This window comes from Hyperolius riggenbachi, chromosome 5 (assembly GCF_040937935.1).
Source record: "Hyperolius riggenbachi isolate aHypRig1 chromosome 5, aHypRig1.pri, whole genome shotgun sequence".
NCBI lineage: Eukaryota > Metazoa > Chordata > Amphibia > Anura > Hyperoliidae > Hyperolius > Hyperolius riggenbachi.
In genome coordinates this window covers 141,304,756-141,324,763 of record NC_090650.1, presented here as the reverse complement: position 1 = coordinate 141,324,763, position 20,008 = coordinate 141,304,756, and the positions used below count along the sequence as shown (strand labels likewise).

The window sequence follows — 20,008 nt, the reverse complement described above, 5'->3', positions numbered from 1 at the left end:
GGGCGGGATGACGTCATCGACGTCGGGACGTCATAGGGAATCCCGGGCCACCCCTCAGAGCTGCCTGGCCCTGATTGGCCAGGCTGCGCAAGGGGTCTGGAGGGGGGGAGGCGGGTCGGCGCGGCAGATTGCGGCGGATAAGCGGCGGCGATCGGAAGTTACAAGCAGCTAGCAAAGTGCTAGCTGCTTGTAACAAAAAAAAATTATGCAAATCGGCCCAGCTGGGCCTGAGAAATCCTCCTGCGCAGGTTACCCCAAACTGAGTTCGGGATATCCGGCAAGGAGGATAAGGTTTCCTTTAACACCTGTGCTGTAAAGACTGCAAGAAAGTGAGGCATATCAGATCTTGCTTAGCAGCCTGCACTCTGCAGCTGGGGAAGCCTGTGCTGGAGGAAAAGGCTTGTTAGGGGCTCATTTAAGTGGCTTGACATGTGCTGATCAAGTGTCTTATACACAAAAATACAGGTTCTACTTACAAAAAACTAGATAAACATTCTGTGCCTGGAGTTTCTAAAGCTTCCAATATCAGTCTGTTGAGCAGGCTTATAAAATTGGATTGCTACCAAAGTAATAATCTGTTGAGATCAATTGTTAATAGAGGATGTCTTTTATATAAGCATGACTAGTGGATAACGTTTAGTCATGCATGCAAATAGGGATGGACTGGAATATGTGAGAGCTGTTTTAAGCCCAATCTACACGATACGATTCTTTGTGCGAGTCGATTACGATTCTATTTACGATCCGATTAATTCCGCCATGACCGATCGGGATTCAATTCAATTCGATTTGCCTTAATTTTGCAATGGCAAATCAAATTGAATCGAATCTCGATCGAACATGTCAGATTTAATGGGATCGTAAATAGAATCGTAATCAAATCGCACAAAGAATCGTATCATGTAGATTGGGCTTTAGACTTCTTGTTACCCCTGATCAATATAAACATACAGGAGAGGAAGTTGTAAGGAACGTCGTTCATTTCATGTGGTGTTTGTTGTAGTGAAAGTATCTAGAATACCTCTTTATTTTCACAGGTGTTAAGACCATACTGATTGCAGCGGGCGCAGCATTGGCTGTTGTGGTATTAGTGATAGTAACTGTATGCTGTGTCAAAAAGAAGTAAGTAACCGCTCTTACTTATGTACTTATGACTCTGTGATACTATTTACTGAGTTTGATGTCCTGCTGCTGATGTGGAAATATAAGCCACATGTCATTATTACCATTATACTAACCCTTTTTTATTCTCTACAAAATCATTGAGAACATGTGCCTATCTATATTAACTAGTTCACCAGGGATTTCTCCCCTTGTGGACCAAAGCAATTTTCACCTTTCAGCGCTCCTTCCATTCATTCACCAATAACTTCGTCACTAATCATCACAACTAAATTATCTATATCTTGTTTTGTTTGCCACCAATTAGCATTTTTGTTTTCAGTAATTACTTTATTTGCATTTTAAAGGGAAAAAAAATTGCACAGTCTCCAATTCCATGCCCTGTCGTTTGAAATTAAATTATGCTATTCTAGATGAAACACACACATTTCATTTGCCCATTTGTCCTGGTTACCACAACATTTAAATTATATCCCAAGTATGGTGACAATATTTTACTTGGATATAAATGTGTATTTGTTTCCTCATTGTACTCTATCAGTAACTACAAGCTCTTATTTGCAAATATAACAGTAATACACCCTCAAGACATACATATTTAAGAAGCTTAGTCCCTAAGGTAACTATTTAGGTATTCTAGTTTCAATTCCGTCACTTTTTGTGGGGGGGTTTGTTTGTTTGTTTTTTACCAGTGTTTTACTTTGGTGCAGAGTATATGAAAATAACACTTTTATTGCTTTTGATTCAGTTTGACACTAAAAAAAAAATAAATCACATAACATAAGCCTCAGCTCTCTAAGACCCCACATTCTATTTGCTCGTTTGTCATGGTTAAAATGATACCCAGTATCCATGATCAGATAGCTTCTCGGGCACATGGCAGACTGTTAACTACAAGTAGCACCAATGGATTTTTAAAGGCCATTTTTGCACCAAAAGTAATAGTCATTCTTTCTTAGTAAAGCACAAGGACCATCTGGATAATCAAGAAAAGCCATAAATAATAATAATTGTCACCATTCTGAAAACTAGAGACCCAGGCCTACTCAGATATACATATTTTGTAACATTTGGACTGTTGCAGTTTTGCTGAAATTGCATCATAACTTTGAAAATGGTATTATTTTACTTTTGACATAGTGCTCAGCTCCTAAACACTCACAATTCTATTCTCTCACTTGTCACTATTTTATACACATAATCCGATAGCTTTTTGGGCACATAGCACAGCAGACTATTAAGCACAAACAGCTGGCGATTGGTATTAATACAGATCACCAGGGGCTTACAGGTTAACACAACAAGAGTGCTGGTACCACATTTCAACAGGCTGTGGGGTTAAGCACCTCTGCAACATCAAGGCCAATCTCCTAGAGGGGTCCCTACACTACACTAACCATGGATGCATGTCCCTAACTGGACATGTCTGAGATTGGATAAAAAAAAGATTAAAAGCTGACTTGCTTGAGGTCGCCCGCATGGGTGTGAGCCAACCTTGTATCCGCGATTGGATACGTCTGATATAGAATAAAAAGCTTGAGGGGTTGGTCGTAATTCATGGCAGAGGTCAAAAGTTAGAAGATTATCAGAGTGCTGTAAAAATGGACCCAGTATAAACAAAATCTTAATAATGAACACTGTGTGATGTGACTGTTTTGTATATCACTGTCTTTTGTATTTTATTGCAGGAAAAAGCAGAAGGAATCGCCGGTGGGTATATACAATTCTGAGGTGAACACAGAGGTGCCTAGACGACAAGCTTTCTTTAAGAAGGGTAGGAAGACTAACGAGTCTCATGTGTATGCCGTTATTGATGATACAATGGTCTATGGACACCTCTTGCAAGAAACTGACCACCCTAATCCAGATGTTGATGTATACAGACCTTTTGAGGGCCCAATGGGTGAGGCACCACCAGTCCCACCTCTTAAATTTCCTAATGGAAGTAGTAGAGAGGATAAAGTGGAGGACCCGCTGGCCCATTCAATGAAAGAAAATGAGATCTATACAATCTCTGAGCCAATTTTAAGACAGCCAGTTGAAAATGAAGATACAAGTATACCTTACATAGAAGAATCGGAAAATGGAACCATCTAGTAGCATCATCAAAGGAAAACTATTTATTGTGACTTGGTTTGCCGCAGTCCCTGTGGTGTCCAGTGAGGAGTGGACTGCCCTATAGCAGGGAACTGAATGAGATGTGTGCACAAGGTCTGGACAATTAATGAAGCCATATGGACTTCACTATGCAGAGCGAGTGATGCCTGGCAGCTATAATATTCACTCCTGATGCATAAAATATTTTATTGTACAATATTTTGTGAAATATGTTTACTGAACTGTGGGATGTCTTTATTTTATATACATAAGATTTAAAGGTTATTTTTGTGTTGTTTGTTTTTGTTTTTTAAAAACCTGAAGTGAGGAGTATGGAGGCTACCATATTTATTTCCTTTTTAACAATGCAAATTGCCTGGCAGTCCTACCGATCTTTTACCTCTTAAGCCATAGAACTTGAATAAGTCGGCAGATCAGATGTTTGACTGAAGTTGACTATCTGCATGCTTATTTCAGGTGTGTGATGCAGACTCTACAGAGGCATGAAAGATCAGCAGGATGCCAAACAACTGGTATTGTTCAAAATGAAATAGATATGGCAGTGTCCATATCCCTCTCACTTAGTGTCCTTTTTAAGCATACCAGCTTAACTTGCAGCAAACACTGGGTATCACGTCCATGTTTACCCCATCAGAAAATATACTGTGATTCTAACATGGTCAAGGAACCGCCGGTGAGAGAAACCTTGTGAAGAAAGGGACACAAGAAGTATTGCATGTTTCCAAATTGTAAGCATCACTTGATCTTCTACATTGCACTTGTCCTAAACCTACAAAAGATTTGCATATGTCTAAAATGTATTAAAGCTTAAAGAGGAACTCCAGTGAAAATAATGTAATAAAAAAGAAAAAAAAATCTTCATTTTTACAATAATTATGTATACATTATTTAGTCAGTGTTTGCCCATTGTAAAAGCTTTCCTCTCCCTGATTTACATTCTGACATTTATCACATGGTGACATTTTTACTGCTGGCAGGTGATGTCACTGGAATGAGGTTCACAGACCGGAAACTGCAAAGTTTCCTGTGGGGTGGGTGCGGTTTCACCACAATATCAGCCATACAGAGCCCGCTGATGATCCTTTTGTAAAAAAGTATAGATTTCTCATGTAACGGATATCGGCTACTGATTGGGATGAAGTTCAATTCTTGGTCAGGGTTTCTCTTTAAGTCCTGGTAAACAGTTACTGAAATAATAATGATGATGCTGCTTCAAGGCTTGCTCTGTCTAGTGATCAGATATTAAAGGAACATCATCACACCAATATTTGGATTTCTACCCACAGATAGAACTTATTGCTTGAATCTGGCAGTGATCTACTCACTCCTGCAAGCTTAGTCCATAAAAGATCATTCTCCAGTTTCCCTGGCTCTCATTTGGTATGTCTGCTGCACAAATTTAAGTTGCAGGGCATGCTGGGTTTTCTTTTATTCTTTTTTGTCCCCTCCGACTTGACTAATGCAGCCTGATTGGCTGAAGCCTCTTTCCCTCCTATTTTCCCCTTCCACACCTCTGTTCCTCTCTGATTGGCCAATATTTCTCATGCTGAGAAGCTTCAGTCACACAGTGACAATGCACTTTCTATTGCAAAGCTTGGTGGGAGTGTCTGAAGACTGGGAGGAGGGTGGACGATACACAGACAGAGTAAGGGAGGAAATTGTCGGTATTGGCTTCAAGATAGACCAAGTCAAAACAGAAAATCCTAAGGATTTTCTCATTTTTTAATAAAGAAAAATCACTAAAATTAAAATGTGGACAGTGCAAAACATCTGTTATATAAGTAGAGCAAGTATTTCTCTACTTATATATGTGTGTTTTTTTTTTCTTTTCTGAGATAGTATGTTTGACAGCTCCTCTTTAATATTGCAGCTGATTTTGGTAGTTTTGTTTCACTCTGCACACATTGAAACCAAATTTGCATCAATGTAATAAAAAAATCATCATCTCGCTGATGATCTTTAAGCATTGTACACACATTAAATGAAACTTAGCATAGGCGGTTGATGACCACCTCTGCCTAGGAATCTAGTCTGAGTACAGTGGATCCCGGTGACACCTCAGCCAGTGAGCAGAACAGCGGATCGATTCTGCTGAGCACCTACTGAGAGCACACACACACCTGCTGGCTGACATCACTTGTGCACCACCTTCATAGCAACAGAACATGTTTCTAAGTATCCTTTAACTCCCCCCCCCCCCCTCCCTCCCCTTGCAAACAGCACCCACAGTGATCCCTCTTAATGTTCCCTGGCCCATATGCAATTCACTTTTTCTCCTAAATTTTCTCCTAAGAGATAATTTTTCATCTTCAATTTAAATGAACTTTTTATTGCAATGGAAAAAAATACTACAAAGTAGGTGAAAAAGTACTGTCAGAACTATTATGAGTCTTTGTTTGCTTGCTGGTTGTGTAAAAGGTGTTTTTTTTTGTTTTGTTTTGTTTTTTGTTTTGTTTTTTTACTAGTAGTGAAAATATCACAATGTATGGGCCCCAGTGTCCTCTACCCTCTTGTCAACCCCCGCAGCTCCCACAGTGACCTCTTCCTATACCCCTGCCTGCCACCACTAGGAGTGCCCACAGTGACCTCTCTCCCTAACCCCTAACAGCATTTACATTGACCTCTCCCCTCTCTATCACCCCCCCACCCCCCAGCAGCTCCCGTTATCACCTCTTGCCAACCCCTGCAGCACCTGCAGATGACCCCTTTCTCTCCCTATACCATCTACAGTGACCTCACCTCCCACCCCCAGAAGGCACACACCGTGACCCTCCCACTCCCCAGTAGCGCTTACAGTGAACTCAGTGAACTCACATCCTGCCCCAGCCACATCCACAGTGACCTTTCTCCACAGCCACAAGCCCCCCCCCCCCCCCCCCCCCAAAGCTCCTGTCCCTTTGAAGCCTCTCCACAGCCATCCCTCAGCAGTTCCACACACTGTCACCTCTCTCTCTAGGAGGGGGGGGGGGGGTGTCACTGCCTAGTTATATTTGGTGGTTTAGGGTGGGAGACTTATGTTTGGGTGATTCCCTGGCTAGTGATGTGACATGCTGCCTATATATGTTTGCGTAATGTGCCGAATATGTATGTTTCCTTTATGAAATGAAAAGGAAATGCTGACTTTTTTGCTTTTCTTCAAGATTTTTCAGCCGGTTTGGATTTGGGGTGTTGGGGCAGAGGGGAGTGGGAGGAGCCCAGTAGGTTTGCCCAGTAGGTTTGCCCAGTACTATGAGGCCCAGAACATTGTGATGGGTGCCCTGCATGAATTACTGGTGTCAGAATTCTAGTAGTTGGCACCAGGTAGCAGAGATGATTCATGGGATGCTACATTTTCCAACTTGCATGCAAATTCATTGGAGTGTAATTGGATTAATCATAATTGACTGTAACTTTGTATGCAAGTCAGAATAATTGTCATCTCCACCAGGTAACAGTTGAGACATGGGGAAACATTAGAAAAAATATATTTCAAAGCTTTAGAAACCTATAAAGACAATTGATTATGAAAACTGATGAAATGCTCATACTTTAAGTTTGTTTCTTTTTTATTCCTGGCTGGACTTAAACTTGTGTTAAAAATAAATACATTTTACTTTACAACCACCGTGTAAAATTTCAAACCTTTCTGGAGTCGTAATAAATTGCCCCTGTCCTTATCTTTATATCTAAAAGGCAGTTGTAATGTGCATGGTGTGGATGCAGGGCTTTGCACGCATATTCCAACTGCCTGTGTAATGACAAGTGTGTGTGTGTGTGTGTGTGCAGCAGCAGCGGGGGGTCGTGTGGGGTAGGTGTGATGGGGCGATTACTAGTTGAGCTGCTGCAGTTGCATCTGCCTCTCTTACCCCCTCTTCTACTGCTCTCGACTCCTCCTTTTGTGAGCTCATCCTCTTCTTTGCACAGGCACAATGAGGTTATCATGTAATGGGAGGAGGTGGTTGTTGGATTAGTAATGGTTAAAGGCTCTGCCTCTGACACAGGAGTCCTGGGTTCAAATCTCGGCTCTTTCTATTCAGTAAGCCAGGACCTATTCAGTAAGGCGTTTTTGGGCAAGACTCCCTAACACTGCTACTGCCTACTGAGTGTGGTCTAGTGGCTGCCTCGCAAGCGCTTTAAGTCCGCCAGGAGAAAAGAGCTATACAAATATAGGAATTATTATTAATCAGAATCAATTTATTTTCGCCAAGTAAATTTGCACCTACAAGGAATTTGTCTTAGCAGTTGCTTAACAAACACAAACAAAAACCGTACAAGGACAGACAGTGTGTATATTACAAGTCAAGGACATTATGCAAGTATAGTGGCAGTAAGCAATGTGAGAATTTTTCAGTTCTGTGCTGATTACCTAAGGGAAGGGTATAGGGGGCTGAGTACATGGGAGGACGGAGCAGGCCTAGCCTGTCATCAGGAGGGAATGATGGAGGACAAATGCTACATAGTTGCTCTGTACAGCCACATCAATGTGAAAGAGTGTGTGAAGCACACACACACAAGATTTGGGCATACACACATTTTATAATGTAGATACCGGTATGTCCCCTTCTCCAGCAACACAATATGGAATTTCAAATGCATACTTTACAATGCAAACTCAATACTACGTTAAGTGCCACCCAGCATTTTTACCTACAATGTAGGTATGAAATCTATATTTCACTCCTGTATAAACTGGGAAGTGGCCCTTCAGTTTATTGTAAAATGTCAATTTTATCTATACTAGACACAGGTTTTTGACGTGATCATCGAGTGTTTAGATGGGTGTCACAACCCGCTTGTGTTTGCAATTTCTGACAAATAAGAAGGGGAAAAAAATGTTGGATCACAAGGAAATCGCATAGCACTTTGATTGCAATGCGATTTTCTTGAGCTCCCATAAACACTAATGAAGGAAAAAAGCAGCATGTACAGCATTTGTGTTTAGGTAAAAACCTGTATAGCACAAGTGGAAAAAGGGCACCACGATTACTATGTTAATCCACACACACACGTACACACACACACACGTACACACGTACACACACACACACGTACACACACACGTACACACACACACACACTGTACACACACTGTACACACACTGTACACACACACACACACACACACACACACACTGTACACACACACACACACACACACACACACACACACACTGTACACACACACACACACTGTACACACACACACTGTACAATACGTACACACACACACACACACACACACACACACACGTACACGTACACACACACACACACACACACACACACACACACACACACTGCACACACACACACACCTGCACACACACACACACACACCTGCACACACACACCTGCACACGTACACACACCTGCACACGTACACACACGTACACACACACACACACACACACACACACACTGTACACACACACACTGTACACACACACACTGTACACACACACACACACACACTGTACAATACGTACACACACACACACACACTGTACACACACACACTGTACGTATTGTATGCACACTGTACACACACACACACACACACACACACACACACACACACACACACACACACACACACACTGTACACACACACACACACACTGTACACACACACACACGTACACACACACACACACACACACACACACACACTGTACACACACACACACACACACACACACACACACACACACACACACACACACACACACACACACACACACACACACACTGTACACACACACACACACACACACACTGTGTACACACACACACACATTGTGTACACACACACACACACACACACACACACACACACACACTGTATACACACACACACACACCACACCACACCACACCACACACACACACCACACACACACATAACGTTAAATGACTAGTTGTACAGAAGTTGATTGAGTACATGTCTGTACACAACTGCTCTGCAGCTTACTGGCTTGTCTACAAGTTCAAGTATGTAGGCTATGCAGAGATGAGCTTTCCTCAAGGTATATTTCTTGATATTATGATGATGAATGTGTTTTCAAAGCCATAAATGTATTGATATGGAGCATGTACAGTAAGACTGCACACAGGTACTTCATTGCCTTACCATTGTTTTGGGGAACGTAGTTTAAAGGACAAGAAGTGAGAGGGATAGTTTAGTTAGTTTTAAACTATGCATGTTGCCTGGCTGTCCAGCTAATCTGCCCCCTAATGCTTGTAGCCATAGACCCTGAACAAGCATGCAGATCATACTGACAAGGTTAGCTGCATGCTTGTTTCAGGTGTGTGATTCAGATTCTACTAAAGCCAGTAAGATCAGCAGGATGCCAGGTAAGTGGTATTGTTTAAAGTGAATGTTTACCGTTTATAAAAAGAAAAAGTCAGATACTCACCTAAGGAGAGGGAAGGCTCTGTCCTAATGAGCCTTCCCTCTCCTGGTGCCCGGTCCCGCGCAGGATCCCCCGTGGCAGTATTCGACCAGTTCGGTCAAATACTGCCACTTCCGCATGCCGAAGGGAGCTTTCGGAAGCCTTCGGGAGCACTCGGGCTCCCGATGACGCGGCCGCTCCATACTACGCATGCGCCCTCTATGACGCGCTCACGCGTACGTAGTATGCTTCCGAAGACCTTGAAGTCCCTGCGGCGGCGGACGCGAACGGGGGAGCCAGTGCAGCACCGAGGGCCCCGGGAGAGGAGAGGGACGAGACTTCCCTCTCCTTAGGTGAGTATCTGACTTTTTTTTTTTTTTTTTTTTTAACGGTACCCATTGGCTTTAACCAGTTCAGCCTTCAGTCGTTTTCACTTTATGCATCCGAGCAATGTTCACCTCCCATTCATTAGCCTATAACTTTATCACTACTTATTAGAATGAACTGATCTATATCTTGTTTTTTCCGCCACCAATTAGGCTTTCTTTGGGGGGTACATTTTGCTAAGAGCTACCTTACTGTAAGTGCATTTTAACAGTAAGAATAAGAAAAAAAATGAAAAAATTCATTATTTGTCAGTTTTCGGCCATTATAGTTTTAAAATAAAACATGCCTCCATAATTAAAACCCACGTATTGTATTTGCCCATATGTCATGGTTATTTCACCGTTTAAATTATGCCCCTATCACAATGTATCGCGACAATATTTTATTTGGAAAAAAGAGCATTTTTTCCGTTTTGCATCCATCACTGTTTACAAGCTTATAAAAAAAAAATAGAGAGAAATATTTCATCTTTACATAGATATTTAAAAAGTTAAGACCCTTAGGTAAATATTTGTGTTTTGTTTTTTTTCTATAGTAGTGGTTTTTTTTGTTTTTTTATTAAACATTTTATGTGGGCATTTTTGGGAGGGTGGGATATAAATAGTGTTTTATTGGGGGAAATATTTGTGTATTGTAATGTTTTTTTACTTTTACTTGTAGTTTTACTTTTTGGCCACAAGATGGCAATCTTGAGTTTGTTTACATGACGTCACTCTAAGCGTACAATGTACGCTTAGAGGGACAGAGCTTCAGAAAAAGCATAGCTTCCGAGAGAAATCAGGAATCAGTGCTCGGGCACCATAGCCCGATACATTGATTCCTGGGCTACCAAATCCACGGCCGGGAGTGCGCGGACGCGCAGTGGCCTCCTGGACGTAGGTACTACGTCCTGGAGGCATAAATGGTTAAAGGGAACCCTAACTTGAAGGGGGGGAAGAGTTTAACTTACCTGGGGCTTCTACCGGCCCCTTGCAAATGTCCTGAGCCTGCGCCGAGACGAACCGATCCTCTGGTTCCCTGCAGTGAGCTAGTTTTGTTTCTGGCCAGTTGGTGGCCAATGCGCCTGCATGGCCCTGGTCGTGCGCATCCTCGTTCACGAGAAATCTAGTACTGCGCATGTGCAGGGCATCTACGGGAGTGTGAGCGAGGATGCAACTGGCCAGTCGCCTGAAACTGTCTCACTGTGGGAGACCGGAGGATTAGTTTGGCGCGGGCACAGGTTGAAGTCCCGGGCCCCCCTCAGTTAAGGTTCCCGTTTAAAAGGAAATAAATATGGCAGCCTCCATCTCCCTCTCACTTCAGGTTCCCTTTAAGAGGAGTGTGTGTTTTTCATCAAATATAATAATTTTTACGATTAACATGAATGTTTTTATACATTGAGCTAGTTTAAATTTATGTACGTAAGTAGGTGATGCAGTTAGTTTCACTGCCTGGTCTGCATAGGACTGCTCAATGTTTGCACCTGATCGCAAGCACAGCAGCCGTGGATGCAGAGGGTGGCCGAGAATTTGTGTTTTTTAATTAATTTCTGGACGTGTGTGTGTGTTTAGGTATTAGGGAGGTAGTTTGTGCAGGGGGGAGGGTTAAGGGTCAGGTGCCAGGGAGGGGGCGTGTGTGTGGTTAACCTCCTTGGCGGTAACCCCGTGTGTGACACGGGGTAAGCCGCCGGAGGGTGCCGCTCAGGCCCTGCTGGGCCGATTTTCATAATTTTTTTTTTGCTGGACGCAGCTAGCACTTTGCTAGCTGCGCCAGCACTCTGATCGCCGCCGGCCCCCGCCCGATCGCCGCTATCTGCTGCGGCGCGCGGCCCCCCCCCCCCCAGACCCCAGCGCTGCCTGGCCAATCAGTGCCAGGCAGCGCCGAGGGGTGGCCCGGGACTCCCAATGACGTCCCGACGTCAGTGACGTCGGTGACGTCATCCCGCCCCGTCGCCATGGCGACGGGGGAAGCCCTCCAGGAAATCCCGTTCTATGAACGGGATTTCCTGATCGGAGATCGCCGAAGGCGATCGAAGCGGGGGGATGCCGCTCAGCAGCGGCTATCATGTAGCGAGCCCTCGGCTCGCTACATGATAAAAAAAAAAAATTTTTTTAAAAACTGCTGCGCTCCCTCCTGGCGGTATTTTTCATACCGCCAAGGAGGTTAAGGGTTAGCCATCAGGTAGGTAGTTTGCGCAGCTGGGGGGAGGGGGACGCAGGAATTGGGGTTCTGTGTGAGAGTAGGGTTAGGTTTTGCTATAGTAAAATATAGGTATTTAATACCTCTATTTTAGACAATCGTAATGTATTGGTATTAAATACTAATATCTTACTATTGGCATTACTGAGCGCCCAAATTTCCATGCGCCTTTATTTGATGTATGCGCCTCCCACATCCCTCTCACTTCAGGTTCTTTTTAAACTCCTAGTCCTCTTCCATCTATCTGCATTTCCCATCTTTTTATCTTTATATACAGTAATAAATGTTCAGTTAAGAAAATACTCTGCATAGATTGTCTGTGAGCAGTTTTGGTGTATCTGTATGTTGATGAAAACTGTAGATGGAAGGTTTCTCTATTGCAAGAATATGTGGAATAACATGCATGTCTGTTTTTAGCTCTGGAATAAAATGTAGCGTGCCTATAAAGTGAGTATCTGGTGCCACTCCCTCTGTGTTGGACTCAGGAGTTGATCATCCAGCCAGGAACATATTTCTTACCTTAGACACACACGTCTTGTAGTACGCTTTGTTAGATTCATTCACACTGCTGGGTCTGGACTTGCAGGCTGCGCTTTGACTCATGAGTTGTAAAAGTTGCTTCACAGCTATGTCATGGCTGTATCAGGAATGCACACGCTTGCAACATTCACAGGTCATATCCTATTACTATATGGTCAAGCCTTTAAATAAACACTCTCTAGAAACTGGTTTTATTGGGGCTTCTGTAATGAAGTTATTTCAGTTAAAGTGGACCCAAACTAAAAATACAAGATTTCAGAAATCTATTTTCTAAATTATAATAATAAATAGCAGCCTTTTTCCAGCTGCATGAGGACAAATATAAAATATTTTACATTTATTGGAAGAACCCCTCTCTTCCTTTCATATTGCCGGGACAGAATACGGCAGACAGGTGGAGGAGATAAAAAAACAAAAAAACACAGGCTGCTACTGATGATGTCACAGGGGAGGTGATCTCAGCCTGTGTGAGATTTCACATAGATGATGATCCTGTGAGGGAGGGTAGCTGATGACACACTCCCATGACCTAAAACCTATTAAGCTCCTGAAGTAACGGCTGCCACCTGTATAACCCTAGTTATGAAAAGAGAAGGGTGAAAAGCATGCACTGAAATGCTCATAGGCTTGAAGGAGTGTTTATCTTTGTATGTGTCAGAGTGGTGCAACTAAATATTTTGAATTTAAAAAATTTGGTTTGGGTCTGCCTTAAATGTAGACAAAGCACAAAGGAAATGCAGATGTCGTCTTTTTATAACATAATCTCTGGCCCGTTGGTATAGGGTTGTGGCCGTATATGTCCAGGTTCACAGTGGGAGCTGCATTGCAGTCTATGTAAAAGGAGGAAGTTAACCCATTGGAAAAGTTGAATACGTTTACATAACCCTGCATAAACTGAATTAATTGAACCTTATTTATCAATTACCATAGCGTGTACAGCATTTTCTTTGCAGCATTGCAAACCTGGGGCCAGAATTCACCATATAACAGACTTTCTGGGTAAAGTTACCCTTTTCTATATCCAATGGAGTGTTCCCTGGTATCCTTGCAAAGGCATCGGACTATATAGAGCGTGCCCCTAGCAACCAAAAGGAATTAGGACATCCTCATGCCTTGTTGTAGGGAGACGGTAGTAGTGAATTGTTTTCTTGGCTGTATCCCTCTTTGGGAATAAAATCCCCTATCCCTCTTTCTTCCTCACTGAGGGCTTGTTCACATCTAGGGCATTTTCAAGCGCAGGCGATTTTCAAAATCGCCCACAAAACGCTTGTGCAATGAATCTCTATGAGAGGTTTCATATCGGCGTGTTTTGTCTGCTTTCTGCTCCGCAAAGCGGTGCCTGTACCATTTTTGGGCCGATGGAAGGAATAGGAAGAGTGCTAATCGCTCACAAAATCACTTTGTGCGGCAATTGCGTTAGCGATTTTAAGAATAAATACATTGTATTTATTCATTTCCGGGTCAAAGAGTTCACTTCCTGACTAACGTCAGGAAGTGCAAAAACAGAATCACTCTGCAAAAGTGTACAAAAGCGCTTTGCACAAAATCGTAGGGTGCAGTGGAGCGCCGGGAGGGGGCAAAAAACACACAAAAAATCAAATGCCTGCTATCAGTGATTTCATTTTTAGATGTGAACAGAGCCTTATACCTCTTTCAGGAATGACATATGGATCTATGTAAATACAGTATATGTATTTTTCTACTGAATGTTTCATTGACTCTAAACTTATTTTCATACTTTACATGTATTGCTTATGAATTCTTTGTGGTATATGGATAACTAAGGGTGTGGCTGGGACATGTATTAACCAGTTAGTTAGTTTTTTTTATACAGTATATCTACGCCCCCCCCTCCCCCGACTTCATCTTGGCTCCAGAGGTGTAGATAGATGTATCTCGCCGCGATCGCTGCTGTGTGCGCTCCCGCTCACTCGTGCATGTGCCCCCCGTCGCTGCCTGTTAGTGAGGAGATCAGTGAACACAGTACCCATTCATTGATCCAGGTCCCCGTGTCAATGATCACTGGCATCAATGAGATGCCTGCGGTCATTGTAGCAAACACAGTAACACATACATGCTCCTTACATTACGCGCAGGAAGAATCTGTGTGGGCATATGTGGCCAAATATTAAAATTACACCTACATACATTTTTTTTTTTTTTTTTTTTTAAATAAAAATTACCTATATCCTCCATTAAATTTTAACCCCTTACCTCCCCCACTCTTAGTGACCAAAAATAATTTGCATAAAAAGATATTTTAAAAAACCTAAATGGTTACCTTAGGGACTTAACTTTTTTTTAAATGTATGTCTTGAGGGTGTATTACTGTTATCTTTGCAAATAAGAACTTGTAATTAGCGACGGCCACAAAACGTTTTGTCACCATACATTGTGATAGGGACATAATTTAAATGGTGTAATAACTAGGACAAATGAGCAAGTAAAATATGTGGGTTTTAATTGCAGGAGCATGCATTATTTTAATACGATAATGGCAGAAAACTGAGACATATATTTTTTTTTCCTTATTCCCCTTGAGAACCTGACGTGGGTTCTAAGAATCCAATTAGCATACAGAGGCTGGGTCTGCATACAATGACCAGCCTCTGTTGCTATACCATCTCCCCCCTGTGCTCTGCCCCATAAATCAATCGCCGTGCTGGCGACGGCTGTTTATATGTGAAGTGTTGGTCTGCCGCTCCCTCGCCTGTCCCCGCCCGCGTCCCTTCCCTCCCCGCTGATTGGAGGGAAGGGACGCGGGCGGGGACCGGGCGCTATGGAGGAGGTGGGGGAGTGGCAGACTGACACTTCACATGTAAACAGCCGGCTGGCGACACGCTGCGTGTCGCCAGCATGGCGATTGATTTATGGGGGACAGCAGAGTGCGCGGGGGGGGGGGGGGGGGGGCTGGGGAGAAACAGCATAGCAACAGAGGCTGGTTATTGTATGCAGAACCAGCCTCTGTATGCTAACTGGATTCTTAAAACCCACCTCGGGTTCTTTTTCAAATGCATTTACAATACAATATTTCTTAGCAAAATGTGACAAAGAAAGCCTAATTGGTGGCAAAAAAAATAGATCATTTTGTTGTGCTAAGTAGTGATAAAGTTATTGGCAAATGAAAGGGAGGAGCATTGAAAGGTGAAAATTGCTATGGTCTGTAATGGGACAAACACCTGAAAGCTAGTTCACACTAAAGCTGCTTTTTCATTTTTTCAAGCCCTGGCGGTTTTCCAAAATCGCCCTGAAAGCGCTTACACCATGCTTTCCTCTGTTCTAGATCAGATTGGGGTGTTCCGTTCACTTTCAGGTCTTAAAAGTGTTGCATGAACTGTTTTCTAGGCGATTCTACCTCAATGGAAGATATAGGAAAAACGCAAATGCTTACAAAATCACTTTGTGCAACGATTGCGTTCACGGTTTTAAGAATAAATAAGTTGTATTTATTATTTTCCGGCTCAAAGAGTTTTTCTGACTTGCATCGAGAGTGAAAAAAAAACGCTCTGGAAAAGCGCTTAGAAAAGCGCTTTTAACAAAAACACACCGGCCACCCAAGCACCGGGAATTGGGGGGTGAAAAATCATGTCAAAAACTGCCCAACGTGAACACTCATGCGATCGGAACGCAATGGGAACACGGCCTCAGTGGTGAATTGGTTAAAGCTGTTCTTGTTTCAAAAAGTTGGGAGGTATGCACAGGCAAAGGCAGATGTGCATGTGTAAACTATCGTAGTTTCGCAAATGATTCTGTGAATTTGGTTTTGGCAGATTTACTCCTCCCTGGTAAGCAAAACCTTATTTCTCATTTTATATTTGTACATACATTTAGCTTATTAAGCTCATATTTTAGATAGGCTTGCTTTACGGGCAAAATTCTATTTTGTTTTATTTCATACTACCTATGCTTGCGACAGCCATTGCCTACATGATAGTTACTTATTACATAGTTACATAGTTATTTGGGTTGAAAAAGACCTACATCCATCTAGTTCAACCAGAAAATAAAGTACACCACCAGCCTGCTCCCTCACATATCCCTGTTATTAAAAATAGGAATGTAAATACCAACATTTGCCTCATGAAATTGTGTCCCCTTTTAGTCCATAAGTAGCACACTTAGGTGGTATTGTGTCCTGCACTCCAGAATTGCGGGTGGGACATAAATGAGCAAGGGTTATTAAAAATTAGAGACTAGTTAGTAGAGACCAGCACAGTGTCTTACTACAAACACACTTTATTAATAAGCGACTAGCAATTTTTACTACCTAACCAGCTAAATTCAAACATGGTATGGCCTAGCGTAAACCTTTCCACATAAGGCAGTACCTGGCAAATAGACTTATAAAATCAATATTGCATGCCATATATCTCATAGATCATGGTACAAATAACCATATTGATAACATGTGCTTGTACATGTGCTTTACGCAGAGAGTACTCAAAGGAACTGTAACATCCTAAAAGAAAAGTTAGATACTACCGTTCGCAGTCACCTCACAACATCCCTTTACTATGACTTCCTCCAGCCCCATCACGTAATGAGTTGCCACTTAATGTAGTCATATAGCGGAAACACTGCAATGAGTACCTTCTGCTGCATTCTCCACTCAGCAATTACTGGGGAGGGGTGGCATAGATGTACCCTCATGACCTCTGTGCCCAGAGACTGGCCCCTACTAAGCCTCTGCCTTTACCCAGCCCTGTTAAAATGCATAAATAAATAAACTTTGAAATTAAAATATGCAGAAGAATATATTACACATTTTGCAACACTCCTACTTGGCTGACGGCAATGGCACATTCATTCCACAGGGTGGAGGGATTCTCACGTCTGATGGGATTTTTTGCATGTCTACACAGATTGCTCATTCCCATCTACTGCTCATATTAAAAATATGGGCAATCTTGCACTGCTCAAACAAGGCTAACAAATAATAATAATAATGGCAGTATTTGTATAGCGCCTTTCTCCTGTCGGACTCAAAGCGCTTGCGAGGCAGCCACTAGAGCGCACTCAGTAGGCAGTAGCAGTGTTAGGGAGTCTTGCCCAATGAACTCCTTACTGAATTACTGGCTTACTGAACAGGCAGAGCCGAGATTCGAACCCAGGTCTCCCATGTCAGAGGCAGAGCCCTTAACCAGTACACCATCCAGCCAAATGAGTGATCACACACTCTAGCAACTCCTGCAAGCTGGGCTGTACATCTCGACTTGGTGAAAACAAAAACAAAAGAGAAAAAGGAGCGCTCCGTAGTGTGTTATCCTTTAATCATTAAAAATGTGCAAAACAAATTGCACTTACTAGATAAGATGAAATACAAATGTATTTCCGGGCTTAAAAGCCCTCTCAGCAGCAACCAGTGGGGGTAACCTGGGAACGGCTTTGGCCAGTAGCAGTCCCGGTTCTGGTGGAATGGAAGACTGGAGATGCCTGCCGTGGTGCTCAACTTGTGCTGATCATGTCATGATGTGTTTCAGCGTGTCCACAGCTTCGTCAGTGTTTTACTGCTCATATTACTCTATTATGAACTAGTTGCATATGTTAAGGCGCCCATACATGGGCAGATGGTCAGCAGAGCAGGTATATAATTAAGCCACCGGGAGATTTAGGCACGGGGTAAAGCCGAAAAACACTCGCACTGCTCCTGCAAAAGTCCTGCTGGTGTTAATTACTATTCCCCCTCCAGGTGGCCATGGATAGTAATGTAAGGAAAGATGTAATTCAGTTGCCTGTTATTGTTGGCGGCCAAATTACAGTCATCTTTTTTTTTTTTAAGAAACGTTTTCAGACAGTGGAAATCCTAAAAAAAAGAACACAACTAGGAAATTAGTCCCATTAATAAACAAACAAGCCTGACAGCCAACCAGTGCCGTCAGACAGTTCCATAAAACCATATTAACAGGAACTCAACATCGAGCCCATCTCAGTGGACTCTTTAAGACAGCGTCTGCGTTGGAATAGTCAAGCAAAATCTATTAACCGTGCAACACAGATGAAGCAGATGAGGTATTTGTCATAACGCAGTAGTGCCAGTAAACTTGAGCAGTCCAGCGCCGAGTTGAATATTCACAGCTGGATGCCCACTATATAAAACATCTTGACAAACCCTAAGTAGTCCATCCCCGGGTTAGTAAGAACACACAAAAAAAGAGACAAAAAGAACAAAGGACAGTGAGAAAGAAAAGTAAGTGGTGGAATGGTAGATAGTGGAAGCACAAGCTAGGGGCCATCCATGTGATTAGTGCAATGGCAGAGGGCTACTGGTCTTGGCTCAGCCCAATTACCTCCCGCATACTTGCAGCAAAATTATTCTAGTTGGAGACGAGAGTGGAGTACTGTGGGGACTTCTTACATTTAAACCAACTGAACCAGGTCTTCCAAAACTGTCAAATTACAGTGATTTTATAGTAATTTGTGCTCCACCTTCTGACGGCGCCCAAATTAATCAATGAGCATAGCTGTAGCCGTAATTCCCATTAGGCCTAGGCTGGCGTCAGCTGTGCCCAAATCTCCAGCGCTGTTTTTACAACGCTCCTCAGCAGTTACAACCATCATATAGATCCCTCTCTGATCTGAATACTTGCTCTCATCACTTCAAGTGTCAGCATGCGTCCTGCAGGATGGACTCTGGCTAGTAGACACCGTCGCTTTCTCAGTTGCCAATGTGACCTGTTCCTAACAGCTGACGTGATGCAAAGCAACTTTTACAATGACTGAAGCATATGGAATGAGTGGCAGATGCATATGTATGCAAGTGTAATGTAAAGGTGGCCCTGACCCTTTTAGTCATTTTGATGTTTTGCAATTACCTCAAATAATGTGACAAACTTGGATGCCCAAAGACTTTATTGCAAATCTGTAGAAACTCAATTTAAAGTGAATATTTGTTGAATTCTGAGATTAATCGGATGAACTGTGCATTGGGTAAATCCATCCACATTGAATCATGTTATAACTTGCATTGACCATTACAGACAACTTGGAAAATTTTCAGCTGCTGTCTTGGTTTTCATTTTTAAAAATGTAATTTGTCTGGCTCTAAGGCCTGGAACCCACTAGCAGTGCTTTTCTAAGCCTTTTGTAAGCACTTGTGAGTTGAAAATCTCTTGCTAATATAATGCTATGGGTTTGATCCCACTTGAGGGATGTGCTTTCCTAATAGCATTACATTAGCAAGAGATTTTCAAATCACAAACTCTTAAAAAAACACTGCTAGTGGGTCCCAGGCCTAAAGGTGCATACACACATCTAAATTTTACCACCTCCATGTAGTATGAGGGCCAACAGAT

General features: G+C 42.7%; 1 protein-coding gene across 1 annotated transcript in view; it reads left to right on the top strand.

The window, feature by feature from the left end:
* The window catches only part of LOC137518451 (CUB domain-containing protein 1-like), a 135,198-nt gene extending 128,366 nt beyond the window's left edge, over positions 1-6,832 (top strand). Inside the window, exons 8-9 of the mRNA XM_068236330.1 lie at positions 1,038-1,122; positions 2,811-6,832. Of these exons, the coding sequence (XP_068092431.1) occupies positions 1,038-1,122; positions 2,811-3,219 (494 nt within the window). The 3' untranslated portion in view covers positions 3,220-6,832. The remainder of the gene's footprint in view (positions 1-1,037; positions 1,123-2,810) is intronic.
* The last annotated feature ends 13,176 nt before the right edge of the window (positions 6,833-20,008 follow it).